This window comes from Larimichthys crocea, chromosome XIV (assembly GCF_000972845.2).
Source record: "Larimichthys crocea isolate SSNF chromosome XIV, L_crocea_2.0, whole genome shotgun sequence".
NCBI lineage: Eukaryota > Metazoa > Chordata > Actinopteri > Sciaenidae > Larimichthys > Larimichthys crocea.
In genome coordinates this window covers 2,962,341-2,980,557 of record NC_040024.1, presented here as the reverse complement: position 1 = coordinate 2,980,557, position 18,217 = coordinate 2,962,341, and the positions used below count along the sequence as shown (strand labels likewise).

Genomic DNA, 18,217 nt, shown 5'->3' with positions numbered 1-18,217 from the left:
TGTTTCTGTGTCCACATGCACACTTCATTATTAATAATACGCAGAATGAGGCATCATTTTACAGGTTATTAGGCAGGCTTATCCTGCCCTGACATTTTGCTGACTGTAATTGTTTTTGAAATATTTAATTCATCCACCACTCACATTTCTTTTGTTCTCATTGCAGCTTGTGAGCAAAGCATTTGGAAATGCGGAGACGGCATAAGGAGTGGAGCTAAATCAACATAATGAAAGCGGAAAGTGGCTCCTCTGGGAAGAGTCTCCAAATGACAGACATCTCAACGACTCTATCACGAGCAGCGTCGTCGTTCCAGATGGATGACGTTCAGCTTAAAGCAATAGTTTGCTTGCAATTTGTAGAACACTTGAACTTTCCAGCATTATTAGATTAGGTGATTAGATGAAACCTTAATGGTCCCCATGGGGGAGACTGGGCTTGTAGCAGAGAGCAGGATCTGGATAAGAATTAAACAAATAGAAAGGACTGAAGATAATACTACATGCAATTTGTACAGCAGAGCGTAATGGCTGACAGATTACTTTGTGGATTTGTAATAGACATAGAGGGATGGAGCCGTAACGAGTTTATCAAAGAGGGTGTAGATGTAAGGATATAAAAAAGTAGAGCTGGGAGGGGAGTACCTTCCCAGAGTAAAAGTGGAAACATTTAAAGCTGTACTTTTTTTTTTTTATGACTGTGCAGTTCGTCTCAGTTATAAGTAGCTTTTTGGCTTCTTTCAGCTCATTGTTTTGGTTTCAGGACCTACACGAATTCTGTTGTTGAGTCTCACAGCTCTCATGTTCCTTGTTTCCCAGGAAAGAGTTAGATAGAGAGGAGAAGGAGGAGACCAAATCAGAGCAAAAAGGGGTCAGTACTGGACTTAAATTCTTAAAGGTGGCCAGAAACACAACTACAAATTCATGCTAACTTGCTCTGTGTCTCCTGGATGTATAACCAGGCAACCATAATGACCTCATAATATGCTAAAATGTAAGTAATAAAGTGTCCGCACAGGTTTAATGTGCGCAGATTGCTGGATAATCCACAGACGTCAGTGCCAGTCATTTTCATATAGATTATTGCATCAGAAGGACGTAATATTTTCAGTCAAATGAAAATCACAATGTGGTCTGTGGATATCCAGAGTGATGTACTTAAGAATCATCACACTTGCCCTTGTTTCCCCTGGTGCAACTGAAGGTCAACTGATTCACACCCAGAGCAAGAAAGGCTTTCAAATTCACATTGGCTGTATCTTTATTCCTTTCTATGCACATGTTTCAGCTGAAGCCTTCCTAAGTGTGAACCTCAAAAGACTGTATTTGAGTGTGAACTAGTTCATCTTGAGTTGAAAGCACAGAAACGATTTCATTCATTTAATTTTAAGCAACACAAATTCTGTGTACCTCTGTTGTATTGATATAAATATCTCAGAGATATCTCAGACCTGCACAAATTAAGCTTAACATATCTGCGTTGTTAGATACCGCTGCAGCTCAGAAGCAAAAAATGTATTTCTGTAATTTAGCTGAACCAACTTTTTAAATTGGTTTACAAGGCGAAAGGGGGCCATGAAATTTACTTATACTTACAAAGTAGGACGTGACAGGAGGAGTTTGAGAACCGCTGGTCTCGACCTAAATGTATGCACTTCCTAAAAGTTTTTATATTTTCTGCAAACTCTTGAATAAAGATTAAAAAAAAAAAACACACAGGCTGATGATATGCAGCTACTTCAACACTGACAAAATAGTAACAAATCTGTGAATTACAATATTACCTTATTGATTGCTTAATCATTTTCATCTTGAAATTGTCAATACCAGCCTCCCCTGGGTATTTGTAGCAACATAGAATAATAATATCTGTTTTAATGAAATATTCTACAAACCCACACACCTTTGTGTCCTTAAAAAATAAGTGCAACTCTGAAAATATTACTTTCAAAGTATTTGTCTGTCTTCTGTGCCAAACTTGGCAAAAGGTAATTATGTCCTTTCTGCAATTATAGATAACAGCAGCAAAAATGAATAAATAAAAATAGCCTTACTGTGAAAGCTGCATACAGATTAACTTTATAGTTAAGGCAGACTGTTTGTGCACTCATTTGTTTAGAGATGGAAAATAAAACAATCTTCAGGAGTAAAACGTGCATACAGTTTGTTAAAATTAAGCACTTTGGATGGATGGACCTGAGCGTTGGTTTCAGGTCTCATTAAGTCTACATTATGCCGTGAAGTACAAATTAAATACATCTCCTCTTTGGTTCAGCATCCTGCTTCCCCTTTCACCTCTTCATGAAGTACAGAATTATAAGAAAAGCTGATGCAAAACAAAAGAAAACTTTGTTGCAGCTTGTAGATTTTTCACTGCTAATCCTGGTTGTCCACTGCTGCACAGCAAGTCTTAACCTCCAATAATCTGTTTCCTCCTTCCATATCAGATGTCTCTAGAAAAACCCTCAGAGAAGCCGGAGCCACAGTCCTCTACTAATTAACTTCTCTGATGGGATTCAGGCTGGGAGGGATGCCGATCACCTTTTTAACCAACATTTGCCTTGTCAGAATATTAAAAGCCTCATAACGTTGAACCTATGGACACAAACATCCATCTCTCTCCTCCCTGCTCCGTAGCTTTTGAATTTAGCTCCCGGCGTCTGCACGTCCATCAGTGGGATGGAAATTCAGGTGTTGTTGTGGAAAAAACAAGCATTCAGAAGGGGACTCATTAGAGGTGTGAAAACAGGCTGATGGATCCAGAAAAGGCGAGAGGAATAGGCAAGGTAAAGTGAATGAGATGGATGACCTGAGCTGCAGCAGCCACTAGGATGAAGCCAGGATGTGACTGGTATACATGTTGTGTGACAGCTTTGATTAAGATGCTCGCTGGATAATTCACTCCCTCTCTCTGTCTCTCTGTACCTCACATAAAAATAAACTGGATAAATGGAGCGATGGCAGACAAAGGGAGAGGAAGCAGCCGACAGCAGGATGTGACCAAGGACGGCGCGATTCGCATAAAGAAAATTCTATTGTGAAAAATGTAAAAACTTAAAATAAAAATCAAGAACAAGGGAAATGACTCACATGACATTGTCAAATGCTTATGTTAAGTTATGTAAAATTATGCACTTTTATCACACAACATAAAAATGTTTTACACAACATAAAGCCTGTGTAAAACCCCAAACCATCAAATCTTGTCAACTGACGTCTTTAAACACAGGTCACAAATAAACAAGTCATTTTCTAAAACTGCTGTCTTTGGGACATTTACTGGGACTATTTTCAGCTGTGAATGAATACACATTTGGTGCAGCAATGTATTTAAGGCCAGAGTACCGAGTTTACTTTTAGTTCATTGGTTGGTTTTAGATGTTTCATGGGATTTATAAGAAATATTGGATATCTCCACCCTGATTCTTTAAAGTTAAATTGTTCTAACATCGATTAACAAAAGAAAAATACAATCAGTGGACATCTTCCTGTCAAAAAACAATACAAGATAGTTGCTAAAGGTCAATGCTAGACTCAGTTTGGTGTTTGATTTAAGCAATATCACGTGAGAGGGTGTGCTTTACCGTCATTATTGGCAGAGCAGTGGAAGTGGAAGTCTGTAAGTGTCACTGAAGTGCCAGTAATAAGGTGAAGTACACCCTCGAATGTCATCAGATTGCTTGGTTAGAACTACTTGTTGTATAATCTATAACTTGAAGATTAGTTCCATGTTTTGTTTTGTGTTGTTCGTAACAGAAATAACTAAGGATATCGATATTAATCATCTGTTTGTGGCTGAATTGGTAAGTAAAATATGGAGGCTCTTCAGAGTGACATTTCAATGTTAACTGTATAATTTGATTAAGCACAGTCTTAATCAGCTACATTATCTTCCTGTTGGGACTAATTAAAGAGTGACTTTTGGCTCAGATGGTCAAATGGAAGAGCAGCTTTCACAGCTGTTCAGCAGGACGGTCACACAGAATCAGTCATCCGACCAGACTTCAGTGCTACAGTATGTGATCGTGTACATGGATGATGAGCTGGAGGTACTGCAGGAGGAGGGGAAAGTGAAGCCATCCGAGTCTTTTTTTTGTGTGTTTTTTTCTAGAGAAGATCATGCGTGCTCTGTTTGTATGTCCACCGAGGACTAAATCACAGGAAACATCCTGCATTGATATTTTTAAAATGCTGTAAATAAATACTCATTGTGAGTCATGAATCATTTTCTCTGTATTGCTGTGTCTTTGTACTTGTAAGTGCTGTTTGGTGTCCTGGAGATACTAAGACATTCATTTTAGGAGAACTGCTTAGAAGCATGATTCTGAAAACTCTGTATTTAATAGTTTGTTTGCAGGTCTATTAGGGAGTTTGGTGTCTAATTGACCTGAAACAAGTGAAATAAGTATCACTAGGACAACATTTCTTCATCCATAGACCATAGACCGAGCTTTAGCCAGTTAGAACGAAATGCTTCGACTTTGATTTAGATTTTGTAATTATTATGTTTCATACATACAGCATTAAGGTTGGCAGGACTGCTATAACAATAAAAAAGTACAGCCAGTGTTAACCAAACACAGGGGTTACAGTTTGCTGAGAAAGATGGTGGATTATTTTGTCAACTATATTGTTTTAGCCACCCAAGCTGCATCCAGCTCCAGGGATGGTAATATCAGGCTGGACCAAGGCTACCTCTTTGGTCCAGACTGACTAATATCTCAACAAGTATTTGGGTGGATTGCTGTAAAATTTTGTAAAATTTGGACTTTTATGAAGCCCGGAGGATGATGCCTAACTACTTTGGTGTCGACATATTATCAACAAATCCTGTGAAAACACCAAAACCAATAATGCATGTGTCTGTTCCCCAATACTTTAAAACTTCCATAGCCTGTCTGTGGCACTCAGCCACAGGCCCATTTGTTTGTAATGAAGAAGCAAATCTATAAAAATTGATCTCAAATAGTGTCATTCTTAAAAAGAGCTAAGTCATTTCCTAGTTTCGAGCAAATGTTCAAACAGGAGCAAATATTGCTATATCTGTTGGGGTGCTATTTTCATCTGCAGATTTATTCACACATGTTGTGAAGCTTCAGTGTTTGTGGAGTCAAAATAAACTAATGTGCGTGCGTTCTCATGGTAATGAAGGCACATTTCTGTGTTTTCAATAATGTTTGGACAATGATAAGGCTCTGTGGCACAGAGGAATAAGATACATGGGGATGTGGCTACACAGCCGACACTTGTTAGCAGAGTAAATTGGTGATCGGTGTCGCATTTCGCTAATGAAACTTGGTTCTCCCTTAAAGCCTGGGATTATGTGATAACCAGGAGAGCCGGTCCCAAATGTGATTAAACAGAACTTGATTTGACATGAGAGTGAATGAAAGCGTTCGTTTTGCATTCTATTATGCGCTCAGTACAGGGGCAGAAAATGCATTTATTCCCTGCGACGAAACCGACTTTGCCTCCCTGTAGCCGACTTTCTCCAGCTAGGATATTTTTTTGGCCTAATTGCTGCCAGTGGCTAAATCCTATCCATTTGCATCGATCTCCTTTGAAGAGAGATGCAGATGAGCTTAACGAGTGTGCTAATTATGCTGGCTCTGTGTGGGGAGCCTGCTGTAACTGCAACTGTGTGTGTGTATGTGTGTGTGTGTGTGTGTGCGTGCGTGTGTGCATATTTGAAATTTTATGCTTGTGCATGCCTGAGTGTTTGTTTTTGTACGTGCATAAATACCGGGGACAAACAGCCTGATATTAAGAACAGAGTGACTTAGTTTGAATGCCATTCAGTGGATTATTAATACATGTGAATGTGCTTTGATTGCTTTGTTTGGAGCCGCACGTGCTCAGTCTCAGGAACAACCTGCCGTTCTATCAACAAAGGAAGGAAAATTGAACCTTTTTTTCTGAAAATGTCCACGGAACAATTTTTTTAAGTGTTGACATGAGAATGGAGACAAATACTATTGTGTGTGTGTGTGTGTGTGTGTGTGTGTGTGTGTGTGTGTGCTGCTCTGCCAGCCAGTGCAATGGCAGTGACTGGTGTTGTCTCCCCTAGCGCACAATGGCCCCGGACCCGCAGACAAAATGTCACACGACAGGCCCTGTCTCTTCTATCTCTCTCTCTCTCTTCCTCCTTCCCTTCCTTTTCGCTGAAAGGTATGTAATGACATGGACGAGTGACAGAGCAGGAGCATGAAAAGCTGTGACACCGGGGCACACTACTTACATTTGTGACTAAACATCTCGGCGACATGAAAGCGCCCCTAACAGATAGATAATTGGCTGCGGTTGCGGCTTCTCAAAGCGTGCCGAAGACAGTGAAGGGCTGCCACCGTCAAAACACATCAAGGTTAATGGAGAATTTCAGAAATGTTGGGTTCTTTCTAAATCTTGGCATTGGGGGTGGCACGCCACCCAACCGGCAAAGCTTGCAGCACAGAAAGGATTTCATTGCTGACGGGATGGAGCTGTCCTGTTTTCAATTTTTGCTGTATTTTTTCTCCGAGACACAAGAAAGTCAAGTGTGTGACACTGAAGGAGATGAATCACACTTGTGACTTTTACAACAGTATGAGCATGCAAGATTTCACGACGCATCATTCGGAGAGTCGCTTTTTTACTTCAAATAATGGCAACTTTGAGGTCTGGCTGTGGGTTTTTTTTTCCAACTGTATCGTTACCTGCAAACTAAAAACAAAGCACAACTTTATTTTTCTTTTGACAAGACAGACTGTGTTTATTTGCACTGCATTTAAATTCTATTGCAGAACAAAGATGCATCGCCAACAGATATACCTAACAATATAGCTAACAAGAATAGGAAATTGGATTTTCAAAACAACCCGCGGCAGTACATTAAGTCGAATGAAAAGCTGTGCATACACTTGCTTTTAAATGTGGAAACAGAAGTCAAGGAAGCAACATTCCTTGTTTTGTTTTTTTGTTTTTTTCCCCCCTTTGCACTGTCATACTCCAGCGCAAAGGTTGCATTGGGATGAAATACAGCGCTAGGCAACAGCAACTGTCATGTAAATGTGTAGGTAGCAAGACAAGCACAACCTGTTCCCATTTGCAGGAAGTGCTTCCCTCCATTTCCTCGTAATGTTCTCCTTGTCTCGCGCTTTGTCTGTTTCCTCGGACGGCAGCTCCATCTCGACAACACAGGCCGGGGACAAACAATCTGAGGAGATGAGACGCATACATGCACATGCTTGTGCTCTAAACAGAGTAAAGCAGTCACCGGATGGGGAAAAAAAAGGAGGGGAAGTGGGGCAGGCGGGCTGGCTGGCTGAAGTGAGATGGATGTTGGCTCTTGGAGGAACCTCACAACGCACGGCTGCTGGGACTTAGAGATAATTTGCTGCTTGTCTGTGAAAACAAGATGTAAAGCCATACTTCATTGTTGTCCTTGCTGTCCCATCTGCCATGGGGCCAGAATGAAAATGACCTGTGTTTATGTTTGCGTGAGTGAGTGAGTGGATTCTGTGCAGCATCCGTCTGCACACAAGCCCGGCATGCGGGCGGTGCTGCAAATCATGCTAAATTAAAGTCCACACATGATCCAGTACGGAGGCGGGGTGTGTGTCGGAGCTCAGCAGCCTCCGCACAAACACCCACACTGGCTACAGGTTCAGTTCACAGTTGATGATGAAGCCTTGTGACTCATAAGGCTTATTTTTAATTAGCTACATGGTCATTAAAATGTGTTAATTGTATGCATTGTGTTAATGCTGTGTCAAAGTCAGCTAAGGACAGAGCTCGACGGAAACTGTGGTTTAGCGACTCTCCAGTAATGCAGTGTGACCCTGTGTAATTTCAATATGATAATTGGAAGAAGTCCCCCTGCCCCCTTTTATACACACACATGCACACATACACCCTCTCTCTGGAGAAACTTTGGCAGATGAGAAAGCAATACAGCACCCCCTTTTGGTGGCCTCTCTGCAGGGATTAGTGTCTTTTCATCAAAGGGTAACAACAGCACTGGTCCTCCCACACCACTGCTGGCAGGAAAACACATCAAAACATTGGGAGTAATTCACTAAAGCAGAAAAAGTCGCCAGTGTTGCCACAAATTGCAGTGATGGATAAATTGCAAAGTGCTGCACACTAATGCACCCGCTGCGCCGCTGCCGAGCCTATCATTCAGTGTTATGTGGCAATTTGGTGCATACGGTGATGCTAGAAAAAAAAAAAAAGGGCCACATAAACCCCTTTCTGAACGCAAGCTGTGAAGGAAATTAATTATTCATACAAAAGCAGCACAATAGTATAATTTAGCCCCACCATGAATAATGGATTTTAGATGTGAGGTCTTAAACAAAGCGGAGGTAAAAAAAATGAAAACTGTTTGATTTTCTTTTCCATTTGTGAAGCGGAGGTCAGTGCTTGACAGTGAGTTTGAGCCTTTTATGCCCTCTGAGTTTTGCAGTGATAGCACCATATTTCACACAAAAATGGGATAAATAATAATCAAATAAAGTGCCTTTTTTACTTTAGCCCCGGTTGCAGAATTTCTTATTTCTGCAGTGCTGCATTAGAGTTTTGAAAGTCCAGCTGTAGGAGTGTAAAATCCCCACACTCACATGCATGTAAGACTAAAGGCATCATAATGCCCGTCATGCCAGCGTCAGATCACGTCTATTTGGGAAAGTTATGACATTGACATTACTCCGTGGACTGAAACTGGAGCATGGCAAGCGCCATTTTGGTTCAAGCATACAAACAGATAACGGATGTGCTCGGCTGTCAGGAGCCCTGTGCTGCCTTTAAAGACACATAGGAATGTCGTAATTTGGAGTACCACTAAAAAAAAAAAATCGCTGTAATACCCAAGACGTGAGAACGCTAAAATCATCGTTAATGTTCTTGCATATCTATTTTGGCATATCTAACTAATTTTGCAATTAAATAAATAAACAAAGAGTAAATGAAAACGTTTTTTTTAAACACCCTTTTACATTTTTCTTACAATTTCTTTCAAACCCTGAACTCTAAAAAATACGAGCTAACATAAAGGCCGTGAAGGCAGCACCGCCGTCAGTCTTGTCGGATACACGCAGCTTACAAACATGACCGCTTCTGTTATTGTCCGAAGGTTAGCGGCTCTGTCCGGGGCTTCGGCGGTGTCACTCGGGGCATACGGGGCTCACGGTAGGGCCTCTACATTAGCTCACACTCTGTACTCACGCATGAGTCTTTTCATTCAGCTAAAAGACCAGAATAAAGACCGTCATGCTAGCTCCAGCCTCCATTTGAAAATATGCCAATTTAAAGTTGGCTTCCTTATCTACGCAGCTGTATAACTTTACAAGAGTAACACGCACATGCTGCTAACGTTAAATAGGATAATTATTAATTCGGCGTACAGATGACACACATAGAAGCACGTTACTTTAGTCAAATAAACAATTAATGCAAGGTGACACGCCTCCACAGTGTGTCATGGTGGAAGAGCACGTAATGCACGTAAAGTCAGAAGTTACAGCTGAACGTAAAGCTGGCTCCAGTAGTTTCATGTTTTATGTTAACTTTTACAACGGCTCTTTGGAGACAATGCTGGCTCACATTAAGGCTGCACTGACCCTGCTATCTAACATAAGACATTATAATGTTCACTGCATTACGTCTGGCGACACGAGATAATACACCAAGTGCTCACGAGCACTTGCAATAATCTAAACAGAGCCTCGAGACTTCAGAATAGGGTTAACGCAGGTGTTTCCAATGATACTAATTAAGGTTGTGTTCCATTCAGCTCAGACAGAGTCAGGGTGCTGCTGCCGTGCTTATTGGAGCACAGGAAATGGCCCTGCCGCCATAAATGGAACTGAACCTTAATTAGTAACATTGGAAACACCTGAGTGGACCCTACCATTTCATGTCAAAATGTGAAACAGTAGTTCAAGGGGAAGTTATCATTGACAGTGTGTCAAGTAACATGTCATATCAGTTACTTCATTCTGTACTTTTTCTGTTCCACATTTGTCGTTTTTTAGGTTTCAAAGAAAGTGACCCCGACGACTACCAGAGAGTGGTACGTAAACACCGCTGTGAATAAGCAAATTGTGCTGTATTAAAAGTCCTTTTTAAAACTTCCCACTTGCCGCAGTCTCCTAACAGTTTCTACTTCAGTGGTTTTGATTATGCAGTTTTGAGATTGGCTTTAGTTTAGTGCTCAGTTTTAGAGTTACTGTAGCAGTGTTTTTTACTCTTAGTATGCTTAAAAAAAAAAATGCCTGAGTTTTTATTTCTTTTCACACTTGTTGACTTGGCACTATTGATCTGGAAACTTCCTGAATGTCAAAAGACAGGAAAATGATGTAATTGGTGCATGATAGTAACCCAATCCCCTTTTGTGCTCGTGACTCATTCAATATCTATCTTGTAGTCTGGTAGTAGCCCTCTTCGAACTTTACCACACAATCTCTGACTCACTGAAATGAAGAATCTCACTGAAACCTCTCTCCCCCTCTCTCTGTCTGCCTCTCCAGCTATTTGAAACCGCCAACAAGTACCATTTCTACCACAGCCTGGCCCTGCTGGGTGCTGCCCACTCTGGCAAACCCGCTGTGGTGAGTGTGGAAGCCTAATACGGTGTCTCAGGGCTGGATGCACTTGAGTGTTCCTTAAAATTGAGCTAGCGTGTTAGTGTCAGTCTGTCCTCACTCAGAACATCAGTATTCCTTTAGGCTATAATTATCAAGCATACTGCTTGGAACAAACCTGTGTCTAACAGCTGGCAATGGAGCAGTGAAATGTAGTTAAGATTTAGTTTTGTGTGTGTCCTGGTCTTATCACATTACGACTAATAGAATTTTGAACATATGCAAAACCTGCACTGCCAAGTGTTTTCAGTGTAAAGGCTATTTAAAAATTCATTACCACAAAATATCTGATGGAGAATCAACAAACCGCGTGAAAAGGAGATGCATGCCAGATTAGGTGTGATTTATATGGTGGCCAATCCAATCAGGATTTCTTGGATGTCACATCTCGTAGCTTTTGGAGCCATTTCCAACTAAGGGTACTTCTGCTGTAGCAGAAGGGGCTGCGTGCAAAGATTACGGAGTAGCTCGGTTAATTTAAAATTTGAAGAAGTTGAATTTATGGTCTAGTAAAAAAAACAATAACCAATAAATGAACAGCTACAGCAGGCGGACTATACAGGACAAAACCTCCACCAACCCGAGTCAGCCGTAACACCTGAACACCATCTGCTGCAGAGGAGTCGAAGTAGATACATTTTGGAAAAATAGCAGGAGTAGAGAGCCAAAAAGAAAAAGTTCACACCTCCAGTTCCTGTCACAAGTGGTAGGAGTATTGCAATGCAAACTAGACCAAATATACGGGGAAAGAGAGATAGATAATTCACGCATCACTGTCCTGAATGGAAAAAAGATTTTTTGTAACAATGTTAAATTACATTTTCATTTAGTTATTTAGCTGACGCTTTTGTCCAAAGCGACTTACAAAAAGGGAAACAATCAAGGAACAGTGCAACAAGGACATTTTAGTGCAGCAATAAGTACTTGCATAGAATCAAGTGACGGTACTAGAAAGGGATAGTGATGGAGAGGTCGAACTCTCTGAAGAGCAGGTAAGGCCTGAATTTTATTTTTTTTCCCCTGATGTGAAGTACAAAGCGGAACAACCGGGGCAACATGATCAGAGAGTTAGTTGGTCATTGATCATAACTCCTAAGCTTCTCACTACTAAATAACATTCAGGTGGAAAAAAATAAAATAAATAATAACAAAAAAGACCACCACACATTGGGAACATGGTGTCATTGAAAGGTGCTTCAGCTCATCTGACCGGACTGTGGAGATGTATCGAAACAAAAACAGTGAGTCAGTTAACTGTTTAAAATGACCAAAATTAAAAAAATGTTTGTCTTCTGCTCTATACAGGCTGGTACCCTCCTGATAGCAGGCATGGGGATGTTCTGTGGCTCTCTGTACCACCAGGCCCTTACAAAGGATCCTGCTTTGCGCAAGATTGCTCCCATTGGGGGGGTAGCTATGATTGCTGGCTGGCTGGCCATTTTTCTCTGAACAGAAACAGTTCACATCTCCTCCACAGGGCAACTGTGTGTCACTGAACTGTCAGACTGGAGAGCTTGTGAGAGTTGGCTGAGAGGTTTAAAGTGCTGAGTTTATGCCACCCATCTGACTGCTCCCTGTCCTGGGTTGTGTGTGTCTGCAGGAGATAAGGTCACAACAGGATTATCACTTTTCCAACATTAGTGTCTGTCTGTGAACGGTGTCCTTTGACTATTTGGTGTGAGTTAAAATGGATAAGTGAATGAAAATAGTGTGTCATGCATATACAATTAGTTGATCTGACATTTTCAATGGCATATCAATTTTACACTGGCCAATAAAAACCTCAATGCTATTGTGAATGTGAATTATACACTAGTATATATTGTTTTTACTACATTTTCCCATACAGCAGTAAATAAAGTGTATATTTCTGTACATTTATACAGAATAGGTATGTCCAAAAAAAACTAAAACTAAAATGGATATGAAGGCTTTAAAATGAAATAAAATCAGTACTTTTTCTAAGACGTTGTGTTGTCTAACTTCTTCTCATGGGTCATTTTTATTACCCCTCCAAGTGCAGTGTGCGTTCAGCTCCATCCATCCATTTGTTTCTGTCAGTGAGGACCAAAGACCATATATAGCATCAACTCTTGAAAAACGAATGCACAAAAAGAGCCTTTTTTTTCCCCACAACCTGCTCAATATGCAGGAATTCATTGCAGATTGTCTGCTGCACTATATTTACTTGACAGTTTGCAGGTTAGCATTTTTCAGACAAAACATGGTCTATTTATAAAATATGATTCATTATTTCATATTAAACTGCCTAAAAGAGTACAATAGCTAAAAGGGACAACTACAACATTAAAACACTACTTACAAAGTAATACATCAATAATAGTGATTTACTAATGTAAGACACATAATATATCACCCTGAAAGGTGCTATTTTGCATGATGAGTAGTTTAGGAATGGGTCCAGACTTAAAATGTCTCTCCTTTTGTGTTTCCCACTTCTTTCTATATTATTTATTTAAATTCCTTCCATTGTAGTATGTGGACAGAAGAAAGTTTGTACCACCTGTACAGTACTCCTCCATCACCTCATACCACCACCAGTGCTGATTTGGCTGCATGAGCCTGCATTAAATAATTTCCCCCTGGGATTATTAAAGTATTTCTGATTCTGATTCTGATGTATCATGGATCTCAGTTAGACTTAAGAGCTGTAAGAATCCTGAAATGCAAACCATTCACAAAGGACTAACACCAGTGCCAGTCGAACAGGGGCCCTACATGTGTGGTTTTCATAAAGGGTGTATAAACCCATAGGATTCACTACCTATGGCAGCCGAGGGAAATCATTTTTCTTGCAATGCTGAATGTCTTCCCAGCCTCAAGCATTTGATCCTCTAAGTGGCAGAACACAAAAGAGTTCATTACCCATGGCCTCCCCTTTGCTGGGGCCATGTTCCAACCACTCCACATTCAAATTGAAAGTGAAATCCATTGAAACACTAATTCGCCTTGCTGACTGTAGGCCCACGAATGGGGACCTTTAGAAAATAGCCGTATAAATCTCCAGGTCAATTTGCTAGGGTCGGCACATAAGCTGAGGCTCTGCTCAGAAGAGAAAGCGCTATTGACTGAACACGTTGCCAATGAGCTCTTGATCACGACTCATAAAACCTTCATTAGAATTAAGTAGCTATTGGGAAGCATTCTGCTGTTCCAGGACCAAGCAATCACTCCGCACAGAAAACTCTGACACACAGTCACACATTTCTGACTCACAAGTTGAAAGTTTATGGGAGACACCTGACTGAAAGTTACAGGGTGTTCCGTGCTGTCGGGTGCACACATTTAGAGTGCCATCATCAAATTTTCACCTACGTGTTAAATACTTGAGGAGGGAAAATCATGTGATTCCCTGGCAAGAAGTGAGCTACAAATTTTGACCAGTTTCACACAGGGAGTCTTATTTTAGACCTGTTTATTTCTCCCCCCCGTTGCTGACATTCAGATGTGTGGATACTGCTGCTGCCAGCGCAGCACCTTTGTGTTAAAATCCAACTGGATCACGATGTTCTGCTCTGGCAGACCGCATTTAATGTGTGAGCGCCCGAGAGAGAGAGAGGGAGAAATGGAAAGTGAGATAAAGGGAGACACTCGTGTCTGCTTCAATCTTCTTTACCATAACTTTTCAGGTGATTCAGACAATGCTATTCAGTCCTCTCACTATGTATATGAATAGTGCTTGTCTTAACTTGACATCATTTTTCTACCGCTCAGTGCCTTTAAAGTAGATTTGTTGTGGTTACTTTGATACTAATCGCATGTGAAAGTGAGGAAAGATCTCTATAAAGTGAGTATTTTGCTACATTCATTGTACCATCTACCCTCAAATGGACGGCTGGGTTCATCTATTGCATTATTGGGGTGGGGGCAAATATTTGCTGTTGGGCTCCTTACTACCACACAAGCACAGCGAGGCAAACAAAATTTGGTTTAGCATGAAAGGTCATTCTTGACCTTGCAACTCTATTTTGACAAAACCAACTCAAGGTCCACATACTAGATGTTTTTGTTGTGTTTTCAACCATATTCAGATAAATAAAATGTTAAGAAACAGCTACTGAGCTCAGATTTCTACAAATCCATCTCCATGACAACTGAGGAGACTGCCAAAGAACACTGTGTTACAGTTGAAATCTCCAGAAAAAGGCTTGTAGGGACCTTGAGCTAGGAGTTTAAAATATATATTTTTGATATAAGACCAAAAACCAAGTGACATGAAGTAAACCTGCCAACTTTGACCTTCCAGGGTCTGCAGCAGAACCAGCAGAAACATCCCCACAGCGTAATGCTACCACTTTCAAGCTTCACGCTGGGGATGGTACATTTGTTATGACGTGCCCAACATCATGATGTTTAGTCTGATGGCTGAAAAAGCTCAGTGTTGGTCTCATCACACCATGGAAGCTCCATCCAGCTGATTTCAGAGTCTCCCACCGGCCTTCTGGCAAACTGTAGACCAGATGTCATGCAAGTTTTTTTTCCACAGTTGTCACAGTTCAGGAGTTCAACCATACTCGTGCCAAGGAATAGTTTCCACGCAGAGTTTGATAAGAAGATTGATATAATTCTCTGTCTGTCTATCTGTTTCTGCTGGTTAGTTAGCTTAATATACACTGGAAACTGGTGAACAGCCCGTCCAATGCAACAAAATAAGCCTATCAGAGCATCTAAAGCTCACCAATTAGCACCATGTATCTTATTTGTTCCATCTGTGCAAAAAGTGAAGTGTGAAAACAACAATTCAACAATTTATGTGCTGGCTGGGCTCTTTGTTTCTAAGCAGTTGCCAGGCAACCTGCACACACTCCGGGAAGTTTATATACCAGGCCAAGAAATAGTCAGATTTGTCATGTTGGGATTGATTTAAACATCCTGCGAGGGATGCTCAACGACTCGGAAACTGTCTTGTATCCATCTGCCTCACTTACTCACGTACTTTTCAGTCACTTTGTAGCAGACTTGCCTGGATTGTTCCTTTGCCTTCACGGTGCAGGTGTTGCTGACATGACATGACAATTTTTCTTTGGCCTTGGTCTTTTTCACAGGTGTTTTTTTACGCTTCCATTATATTCAGGTGTCCCAGTAACCGTGAACCTGAAGCGTTTTGTGTGTCTGCAGCTGTGGTCTTTTCATTGTGCCTTTTCAGGTTTCACCTTTGATTCAACGTTGTAAAACAATCAAACATGAAAAAAACTCCATATTTCTCTAGATTTCTGTTTAATCTGTAAATCCAGACAGAAACCCTTCTTGGGGTTGTACCTCTGCGCCTGTCTGTACTGTTGTGAACGTCAGAAAAAAAGAAGTACAGATACTAACGGTAGATATTGTTAATTATACCTCCAGGGACTTTTCACGCACTTCGCAAGCTTCCCACTCCTTTTCCCTCTCTTACCCTGCAGACGGATTTAATTACATCAGCTTCTTCTGTGGGGCGAACGGCTCCTTGTTCCATTGATTTCTTGGTCTGAGTCTGTTTTGGTCAAAGATGAAGAGAGCGGTTGTTTGAGAGTCATTGGTCATGAATGAGTATGGTGATAGAGAGCTTATAGGAGCCGACTGTGGAATGACATGCTTATCCGGATCCTCTCCTGAACACCTGGAATGAAACTCTCTGCCACGGCCATCTCACATGATTACTCACAGCTTCCTCCTTCTTATTCACATGGACCAGGGGACACACAAATATCTCGCCACAGACACACACACACACACACACAGGCAATATATTAAAGTGCATGCCGTATAATACACACCACGGCAGCTCCAAATCCTCTCTCAGGCATCAATCAGGCGGCGGCAGCTCACACAGTGAAGCGGAATGACTGTAATGGCCGTCCCGAGTGCTCCCACATCTCAGTCCCTCCGCTGACCTTTTCAAGCCACTTAAATGATGGTCAGCGCTATCACACCCTCAGATAGATTACTCCCTCACTTCAATGGACACCGAGGCCCCATCACTACTGCCCCCTTTTCACGGCTTTATACCCAATCATTTCACTTCAATCCGCTGCACAGTGATGACGGCCATGCATCAGGGGAGCTAAATGGATGAAACCGGGGGGGGGGGCATTGTTATCATATCACCGTCACTGCTATCAGCAGCAGACGTCTCAAAGAGTAATGTTATGTCTGGGAACTGTTATTAACCGGCTGGGAGACGGTAGACGGTGGCAGTGGTCGGGGGGTTATGCTGCATAAATGATAACTGTCTGTAATGACACGGTGAAGTTTTTACAGCGGAGAATAAAAGCTGAATAAAAGTAATGAATAACCTTTTCTCCTGTGACCGTAACACAGTAACATTTAAGTACTCGCTCATCGGGGCTAATTATTTAGGAAAAGAGGCTTTTTTTTTTCTAACTTTGAGAACAGACAGCAATGGGAGTTTCAAGTCCAAATGAATCATTAAACTTTTTATCTGTATGTCATGTTTTATTCCCCTAGAATCTCCCATTTCTATTTTTAAAACAATTTATTCCAACACAGTTTCTTTCTGCTCACGGTGATCTTTTCATATTACATACAGACTAAAGCTATGTCCCAATGAAGGAAATGGGAATGATACAGTATGTGTGATGTCAGTTCTCAAACACCAAACTACGACTTTGGAAAGCTGCTGCCAATTAAACTTCACAAATGGACATCAAAATGTAAATTTGTCTTTTTTACCCCACTACCACCCACAATGTACTTAATGGTTTCCAGCTCTGAGCACATCCTCCATTTCCTTTGTGCCTTGCATCGTGAGAGAATACAGTATGTGCACCAACAGCACACTCAGAAATCGAAAACCATATTTGGCATACATAATATCTGATTTTTTTCAGCTGGAGAGATAGACAGGAAATTCAGGGAAGAGATAGAGAGAGGATGCAACAAAGGACCCAGGTTGGAAGTGAATCTGGGTCGCTGCAGTTAAGACCTTAACCTTGATTCATGGGCCGCATTCTCTACCAGATGAGCTACCGGACACCCCACACCCCATCTGCTGTCTCACTAACACGCAATCACAATGCTAATAACAGCTGAGGGTGATGGGAATGTGATTAGTTTTTGCAGGTATTTAGTCATAGACATATTGATATAGAAATATTGTGGAAATGAACATTTGGACCTGATGATGGTTCTCGATAAAAAGTCATCGACCACCACAGTGATTCAAATTCCATTTAAATCAATTCTATGCTAGCAGTGAATGCTCCAAACTGATTTCTTTCTGTTTAAAAGATTGAAGAGATTTGAATATATTATACATTTTTTAAATTAGGCAGAAGAATAAAAAAATGTTTTGTATTGAAAAATAGAGCTACAACCTGTTTGCCCATTGACGAGTTAAGATGATTATGGTATTGGTTGTAGGGCTGTTGCACATCTTGTATTTATGGACGTTTAGGTTTTTCTTATAAACCTCTTATACATGCTAAGAGAAAATATTGTTATGTGTAAACTCTTATTCTGAAAAGATGATGAGAAGTCACGTGACATGATGAAAATATGGGAACGACCCTAACCTAGCACCTAACATAGCACCCTGATGGGAGGAAGATAGCTTTCTGATTTATTTCTCACTTCCTGTTTGT

General features: G+C 41.0%; 1 protein-coding gene across 1 annotated transcript; it reads left to right on the top strand.

Annotated features, from left to right (window-relative positions):
* The first annotated feature begins 9,013 nt into the window (after positions 1-9,013).
* tmem256 (transmembrane protein 256) lies at positions 9,014-12,583 on the top strand. Its single transcript, XM_010748266.3, has 4 exons — positions 9,014-9,162; positions 10,008-10,045; positions 10,503-10,583; positions 11,922-12,583. The coding sequence occupies exons 1-4, from the start codon at positions 9,081-9,083 to the stop codon at positions 12,063-12,065; spliced, it is 345 nt and encodes a 114-aa protein (XP_010746568.1). The 5' UTR covers positions 9,014-9,080; the 3' UTR covers positions 12,066-12,583.
* Positions 12,584-18,217: the final 5,634 nt, after the last annotated feature.